Source organism: Falco cherrug, chromosome 14, assembly GCF_023634085.1.
Source record: "Falco cherrug isolate bFalChe1 chromosome 14, bFalChe1.pri, whole genome shotgun sequence".
NCBI lineage: Eukaryota > Metazoa > Chordata > Aves > Falconiformes > Falconidae > Falco > Falco cherrug.
The window spans coordinates 23,136,686-23,145,488 of NC_073710.1; the positions used below are offsets into that span (position 1 = coordinate 23,136,686).

General features: G+C 42.7%; 1 protein-coding gene across 2 annotated transcripts in view; it reads left to right on the forward strand.

Annotated features, from left to right (window-relative positions):
- AP1G1 (adaptor related protein complex 1 subunit gamma 1) overlaps nt 1–8,374 on the forward strand; it is a 51,734-nt gene extending 43,360 nt beyond the window's left edge. For both annotated transcript variants that reach the window (XM_055726547.1, XM_055726548.1), the window contains exons 19-23: nt 112–238; nt 687–782; nt 1,025–1,185; nt 1,975–2,073; nt 4,464–8,374. In XM_055726547.1, the coding sequence (XP_055582522.1) occupies nt 112–238; nt 687–782; nt 1,025–1,185; nt 1,975–2,073; nt 4,464–4,565 (585 nt within the window). In that variant the 3' untranslated portion in view covers nt 4,566–8,374. The remainder of the gene's footprint in view (nt 1–111; nt 239–686; nt 783–1,024; nt 1,186–1,974; nt 2,074–4,463) is intronic.
- The last annotated feature ends 429 nt before the right edge of the window (nt 8,375–8,803 follow it).

The window sequence follows — 8,803 nt, forward strand, 5'->3', positions numbered from 1 at the left end:
GGCCTGCAGCTCTGTTGATCTTCAGTCTGAGAGCAAGTAAAATCCATTACATTTGCAAGGGAGAGTAACAGGAAGTTGAATATGTACCTATTCCATCCACTCTCTCATTAGGCAAATGATTTATTGGACTTGTTGGGGGGAAGTGATATAACACCTGTAATCCCCACTGCACCTACAAGCAAGCCAGCCTCTGCTGGTGGAGAGCTCCTTGACCTCCTGGGAGACCTCAACCTAACAGGTGAGCAGGCTGCATCTCTTAAAAATCTGCGTTCTCAGTCCTGGGGCGGCATGAGGGCTGGCTGGTTCTTGACTTTCTATCATCCTAGACTTCACACTTCCCAAGATCCATGTTAGCATACAGGTGGGAGTCAGGAAATAAAGTCACAGGTTGACTCTGCATGATTAGCTGGTGAGACTTGAGTATTTTCATGCTTCACCCTGGGAATGCTGTGGGCCTTTCCAGAGAGGATTGGGAGGTGTGCGGAATTCATTCCATTTGAATGCCTGCTAGCTCAAGAGGAGCCAATCCATGTTAATGAAAGCCAAGAAGGGGAGGATGACAACACAGATGATTTGCAGAGCTTCATCTAAAGAAATATGATGCACAGCAGTTGATCTTCAGAGAAGGAGTTATTTACTCTTTATTTCCTGACAGCTAAGTAATAATACTTCACCATTTCTTGTAGGTTCTCCAGTATCTGCCCCTGTGCCGCAGATAGCACAGCCTCCGTTCCTGCTTGATGGACTTTCATCACAGCCTCTCTTCAATGATATTGCTGCAGGTTAGGGATGTGTAAATTCTTTAGCCTGAAGTGCCACAGCACCCAACTAAAACAGGAAACAAGGGATAGTCAAAAAAAAAAAAAGGGGGGAGGGGGAATTTGGAAGTGTGGCACAGACACTGGAGGAGAAAGAGGGAGTGTGTTTAATCTTAGAGTTCGTCTGGGGTCAAGTAAATGCGTTCTATGGTGTTGAGAATTAATCTCCAGATTCCATAAGTCTGCTGCTTTTTTGTTTTCTACAGGAATCCCCTCCATTACTGCGTACAACAAGAATGGGCTGAAGATTGACTTCACCTTTGAGAGGTCAAACACCAACCCTAGTGTCACTGTAATCACGATACAGGCCTCCAACAGCACAGAGCTGGATATGACAGATTTTGTTTTCCAAGCTGCAGTACCAAAGGTAGAGCCACTTAGGGCAACTAAGTGATAGGTTGAGGGCCAGCTGCAAATAATTCCTGAATGGTGCTTTCATGTAGACAGAAACTTGCAAGGTAAACGCTAATCTTTCCCTTTATTCTTAGTTTCCAAGAAATATACCATGCTCTTTGCCACTATGAATACGTGAAAAAATCTTTTAAGCTATTAGTTGCTTATAAAAGTGTAAATGAGTCCCTACATGGTGATTAGTGATCATCTTCCTTTAAACACTGAATTGTCTCCCCTTGCACTTAGCTGCAGCACAAAACAGGGGAGACGGATATTGCCTAGTTTATAACGGAGCGCAGACCATTCAAGTAGGATGCGATTGGAATGTTCTTCAAGTTTGGGAAGATAAATTAACTTAAGGGAATTTCACTTCTAGGAATTAGTAATGCTCTAACTTTAATTCAGACTGGTTTCATGCCTGCCATAGGAAGAAATCAGGGAAAGAACAGGCCTCCCAAAGTTACAGGTATGCTGAGCAGACTTAACTGTTCCTCTGCATGTGACACTTGAAACAGTACATCTTGGTGCTGATCTTGGTACACTACAGTAAGCCCCCACCCACTAGTTTTTGGGCTATCTGGATTTTACTTATGTGGAAGGCAGGTGGGCCAGTGAATATTTTGTTCTTTACAGATAGGGAGTTGAACTGATTGTTCAGAGCCAGAAACTGAACTCTTAAGTTTTCCTTGCTTTCTGTCAGTGCAAACAAATCACTTTGTTCTCACTTAAGCATCAAATTGTTTTCTCTTTGCTCTTTGTTCAGACATTCCAGCTGCAGCTCCTGTCTCCCAGCAGCAGTGTCATCCCTGCATTTAACTCGGGGACCATCACACAGGTCATTAAAGTCCTGAATCCACAAAAGGTGAGTGATTCCAAGATTAGCTATTAAAGATGCTGTCTTGGAGTCATGCATTTAGTGGCAGTCAGTTAAGGATGCATCTCTGATGAGAGATAAGGAGTGATGGTAGTGAACAATGTGTTTTTAATGACAGTTGTTTTGGTTAGGGTTAGGAAAAGTTACAAAAAAAGCCAGGAGGTTGTGGGCTCAGATTTGGCCTTCTATTTGGTTATGCTGCTGAAACAGATTCACAGCTTTGCTATCTTCTTGAATTCATGGATGTCTCTTGCATTGGAATGGTTGTTAAACAAGTTTTTAGATGACCTTTTTAGGGGAGCTCAGCCTCATGACTGTATGTTGTAAATGTGATGTCTTGAAAGGCAAGTGTCTTGCCATATAAATATATTCCATATTTGTTCTTGCTATTTCAATGCAGCGGCATTACTTGAAATATTTGTTACACAAAAAATAGCTTGATCCATAATCTTAACAAAATTGTCTTAAGTGGTGTCATTTGTTTTTAATGTGGTGAGTGTAGTTTTAGATGGTTGATGGAAAGAATCTTTTAGGTATGATTTAACCATAATTTCATTTGTTTTACAGCCTTCAGAGGCAGGCTTAAAGACTGTGATACAGCAGACTTGAGGAGAGGGTGGGGTGTGGCCTTAAGAGGCTTTGCAGGTATTTAGATGGCATCAGAAAGAAAAATAAAATTGAGATAAGGGTGTCCCAGAGAGGAAGAAATACATTAAGATGTTAAAGATCTTGGAGAACTTGAAACACCTTAAGGTTTTCATAGGTTAACACTTATGTACTGCTGTAGTTAAGTGTTGCTGCTAGACTGATGTACAAATTGGAAAAATTCTCAAATCTCAGCCCAAGATTTCACTCAAATAGCTATCTTCTAGTGCATAGGTTTTGTGGTGTCCATGCATCATCCCTTAGTTCCGTGCAGTGTGCTCCCCTCTGCCTGTATTAAGGTACAAGACTAGTTACTGTTTGTCTTGTATACATCTGATACGAATTTCTCTGTGGTGCCATGGAGCACCTTTCAAAGATCACCTTGAAAGCTGTTTTCTGAACTTGAGAGAGCTTAGGAGTTTTCCTTTAAGGTGCCAGAAGTTGCAGTATATCCACCTCAGATGGGATCCACAAAGTAGAATACACCTAGATAGTAGGATGCTTTCTTGTTGGAACACCAGAATGCCTATGAACACTTCAGAATACAGAGGTGCAAAATAGTATTTTACTACCCTTTTCTAATTCTTCTACCTCAGGCATTTGTGCATCTCTTACTGTCAATTAGATTGCTACTGCCTGAAAGTACAGCTTTGCAAGAACCCTGTCACGAGCTAGTGTAGTTAGCTGGAATACTCAGGGAGGCAACCTCACAACAGCCTTGCTACCTAGGAGGTAGCTGTTTGTCTTGTCAGTGTTGTAAAAAAAAAAAAAAAGTCTTTTCACCTGGACATGGACTGTCATTGTGCTGGATTGAAATGGATGGCCAGTTTCCCAAAACAATGCCAAATATAACAAAACCTGACACTGATTATCGTGATATATTGGTGATAAAGTATAACTTCTTTATCTTGAGGCTGGTTGGAGCAGTCGTCATCCTTCTTTCCCTTCCTCTGCTATCCCTTTTGCATGTTTAACTGTAGGTATGGGGAAAAGAGCCAGAAACAGCCAACTCTTTGCTTTTCCTTTTAGGGTTTTTGGGAAGCAAGATTTTTTTGAGAGTAAGGAGAACAGAGAACCTGGGTGGAGCATGCTGTGCTCTAGCTATTATTAAGGGCCACCAGATGACAGCCAAATGACAGTCTAAAACAACTTCTGAGCTATTCTGTTATTTTACTCACAGCAGGAGGAAGTGTTCTTAGAGACTCTGTTTCTAGTCTTTTTTAGGCTATTTCCTTCACAGTGCTATTGCTCTATGCAATATTTGAAGTTTCCAGACCACTGCTTTGAGTGAACAGCTAGTACGGGAAACGACATCGCTCCCTGTGAGCCGAAGTGCAGAGCAGCGGAGTCTGGATCTGCCCCTACTTTCTTCCGTTGTTAGCTGGGACTTTAAGGCAGTGATTTTTTTTATTTAAGGACTTAAATGCTTGTGAGAGCAGGGCCAGTGCAAAGAGAGATGTGAGTCAAAGCTGTGCTATAGATCAGGTACAAGCTTTCAGAAAAACTGAAATTACAGTGCCCAAACAACATCCTACCAGATTAAGCACTTATCTGCAGTGTCATAGCTTACGCTGCACATCCTTCCAGCAAGCTCTTGTGGTGAGGAAGAGGTCTGTGTTTTGTATTTGTGGGGTAAGGGAGGGGAGCTGGACATGGGAGGATTTGCTGACCTTTAATGAAGACCTGAATTTGTTTTGTGTTTGTTGTTCTTTTTCCCCCTTTTTCTCTTGTAGCAACAACTACGTATGCGGATCAAGTTGACATATAATCACAAGGGCTCAGCAATGCAGGATCTAGCAGAAGTCAACAACTTCCCCCCTCAGTCTTGGCAGTGAGGCTCTGGCACCATTCTTATTCTCACCCCACCCAATCAAAAGAACTCTGGGAAGAAGGTTGTGATCCTTGGCAATCCCCCAAACTGCACCATGGGCATGGGGAACAGATGAGACCTGCTGATGAGGAGGAATTTTCCTGAAGTGATTGCTGACTTTGAAGCATATCTATTAAGACTAATCTCCTCTCCTCTGCTGATGAGGCTGGTGGCTTGTGGAGACTACTGTGCACTCCCTCACACACGCATTCACAGCCAGAAGCAACGTTCCCTTCTCCCTTCCCCTCCCTTCCTTCCCCCCCGACCCTCTGTAAAGAAACACAGCCTGGTTGGAAGAGAAGTCTGGAATTTCTAGCAGGGAAACTTTCTTCTCTCTGCAGCAAGTGAACAGCTGTCCCTTCTTTCTGCTGTCTTTTTCCCCTGGGGTGGGCAAGATGTGTCGTCATACATTACTAGCTGGATTCCTTCAGGCACTTCCATCTGGGGCTCAGACTGGGGACTTGGGGAATGTCGGGCTGCCCTGCCTCTTCTTGTATCCCCAATATCTGAAGGGACTGGAGGCTTCTTATGGCCTATTCAGTGCATTATTGTATACACCCACCTCTTAGTTATGTGATACGTACCAAGAGCAAGTTAGGCCTTGGGAGTTCATCTGCAAACCTGGCACAGTGCAGGAAAAGAGGTGCTAGTGAGCGTTGGTAAAATTGCTTTGGTGCTGTACTTGGAAATGAAGACCTTATACTTTAATTTTCTTTCTTACCATCAGTAGCTACAGCTGTGCAGATTCACAGTCTTCTGTAGCTTCCCCAGAAAGCACGGTGATTTACGAGAGGTGTAGAGATACGAGGAGCAGCTGGTTTTCTACCACAGACTGTTTCAAAGCCTTTTAACCCAGTAGTTGTGGTTTATGGTAGAAAAGATTTACTCTGTTTTGTAGATCAGTCTTTGAGCAGGGGCTCTGTTCCTGCTCATCAGAGACTATGCTGCAAAGTTGCTCTTCCCAGTTATTCCAGACCTCCTCCCCAATTTAATTTCCAGAGCCTGTTGTAGACCCCCTGGATTCCATTTGAGTTACTTCTGACTGGGATATTTGTGTTGTATCTGTAATATTGGCACTGAAATAAAGACCATGCGGTTTAAAGAGACCTTTTCCCATTTTGTAACTTAATTGATCATTGTAGTTTTGCTCCTTGCTCCCCTTTCAGAGAAGTGTGCAAGTTAGGTTCAGATTGAAGGTTAACTAAACTGTTTCTTGAATGGAAGCCAGCTGTTTTGGGTATTTGGATCCAAAGATGTGAGGTCCAGTACTCTTCTAAGCTTACAGAAAGCTGTGTTTGGTTATGCTTCCTAGTGGGAACTGTTGTCAAGGTAGTACAGTTCTGTGAATTCTCATGGAGGTGATGTATAGGACAGAAAGCAGTGTAGCAAAACTATTCAGATGTTCAGCACTCTTCAGGGAGAAGAAGGGAGAATATATATTAGACCATCCATGAGTGTGCTGGTAAGCTGAAGTTACTCCAGCTTCCAACCCAGTGCTTTCTCAAAAGAAATGGATGGCACACCTGCTTTAATTTTGTTCTGGAGCTTTCCAGATAGTGATCATTCAGCGCTCTGGTGGCAAGCTCAGGCACAGCTTTTTGTGTCTCCAAAAGTGCTAACACAGGCTCCAGTCCTTGCCAAAAACATTACAAGAGTGGTGCATGGCGTACTTAGGGAAAAATGAAGACCTATTCTGCCCTTGGATTGGGAGCAGGAGGCCGGTAAAGGTTATTCAGTCTGCTGTGGTTTTAAGTGCATTAAGTAATATAGCATAGGACCAACTGTCACTGACTTCAGTGCTGGTCTGTGTAGTGGAAGAAGTTTATATTTTCTTGGAGGGCATTTTTACTGCCTTACTGATGAAACAGGCTTGGGCCTTTGTATTAGCAAAGAGCTTTATTATTCTACTGGAACTGGCATCAGCATAGAGTTATAAAATCTAGCCAAATGATGTATGATTTCCTTAAAAGTAATCCTGGATTGTGACGGGGTCATGCCTTGGCTGTCAGTGGTGAGATAGATACTGTGCTTCAGCTAGAAGTATGAAGCAGACAGTCTCGCAGAAAATGGCTGAACTGAAGTCCATTTGTGGGTGCTGAGCATTTACCTTTGCTGATTTCACTGCAGCTGTGACTGTTCACCACCCCACTAGCTCAAACTCCTTAGTGTTGAAGGCCGAGCATGTGAAATCTAGACTCTAGTGAGCTCTGAGGTCAGATATGAAGCTAAGAGAAAGTCTTTGCCTTAGTTTCTGAACTCCTGTAAGTTCTCCCATTCTCCTTACAGTTGTACATGGTCACTTGTACTGAAAGCTGGCACACATCAGTCTCCATTTGGTTTTGTTGAGAAAGAGCATTGGTGTAGGAGATTAGATGGGGAGATCACCTGGCCAGTTTGTTGCACATAGTTGGGAACAGCCTACATTGTCCCTCTTGTACTTGTTTTCTGTCCCCTAGAACAGCTGAGTTTTGCTGTTGGTCTCTGGTAAGCTTGTAGGGTAAACTCCTACGGTGTTCTTGGCAACTTCAGCCACCCTTGCACAGTGTGCTTAGGGGAATAAGCACTTTGTCATGTATTTCTGAGATGAGGTGGTGCGTGTACCTGAAATGCATTTGCTTGAAGCCATCTTTGGCTATGAAGTACTCCCCTGTAGCAGCCAAACGTTCTTGTTGTCCTTGGAGCTCTTTCCCTTCCTGGCTGTGGGATGGGGTACTAATGTTATGCCAGAAGGAAGGCCAGGTTTCACATGTTCCTGTATCTGCAATACTAGATACCATTGCTTGCTCCCTGACCCCTAGGTGCATCTCTTAAGCTCTGTGTTGCTGCTTTGTTTTCTCACTGAAGGGTGCTCACATGTCCAGATCTGAGGCACTCGGAGGATAGGGCGAGTCTTTTTTTTTTTTTTTCTACCGGTTAAATGCAACGGTTCTTACATGTCTGGTCAGCATTTTCCTTGCTTCAGTGTAAGGGGAATATAAAGGGAGCAAGACACAGACTTGAGAGATTATCTGGATTTTTTTCAAGTGAATGTATTTTGAGTTAAAAAATGATAGAATAGTGGCCGTAATGGGCCTGAAAGGGGAGGGGAGACAGGAAAGTCCTAAGATTTTTACTTCATCCAGGTTTTGGTTGGACAAAATATGGCCTTGAACAACCTTTTGAAGCAATATCAGTGAGGGGACTGCCACTTATACAGTACCTTGGATATATAACTCAGAAGATGCTGGAATAGCTGGGAAAGGTGACTTAGTGCCTTCCCCAAGGCTGGTACTAGCTACAAGATGGAGCAGCAAAGATGACTTTTTTTTTTTTTTAGATCTGCCGGTGCGCTTTCTATGTGTTCATTTTCTACTTGGGAGCTGTGAGGGAAGGAGCTACTGGACTCCTCCCTCTGAACTTTCACTCTATTCCTGTATATTCCTTTTTCTTTCCTGATGTTGTAATTTACATTTTACATAGAGCCCCATCCCACCTCTTTGACAGTATAGTTAAAAAAAAAAAAACCACCAAAAAAACCCCCCTAAAAACCCCAACAAACCCAACCAAATTTAAAGTAAAAACATGCCATTTGAGCAGGGAGCCTGGTGGCATTCTAACTTCTGCAGACCTATTTTTGAGATGTGAAAAATTTAAATAAATGCTGAGTCTTAGGTGAGTGAGGAGCATAACAGATGTAAACATTTTCATGGGGTGCATTAGACTTCTGCTGTGTGTATTGTCTTTTGGTTGAAACAAATTATGAAGTGATTAATAAAATGAGTCAATATTCAATGATTTAAAGCTGTGCCTTGTTGCTTTTTGCAAGTACAGTGGGATAGGACTTACTGATTCTTAACATTTGGCCGTGACAAGGTCAGATGATGTGAAATGGTAAGAGCAGAATTTGAAAAACTTTCCAGGCAATTTCAGAGAGTAAAATCAGTGTAGACAATTGGAGAATGTTTAAACTGTTCATGTGAAATATCACCCTGAGAGAGGGCTTGTCAACTACGAGCAGCAGTACTTGTCCAGGTGCTAGAAAGGTGCGATGAGATCTGAACACAAAAATGTTTTTCTCCAGTGTTTGCAGCCTGTCCTTGGAGTTCATTATGATTCCTTTGCTGATTAAAAAGCTGCCTTTCATACTCTATGTGCCTCAGGGATAAGGATTTTTGTAATTTTGTTGTCTGTGAAAGCAATACACGTATCTGCGGTAAGGTTCTT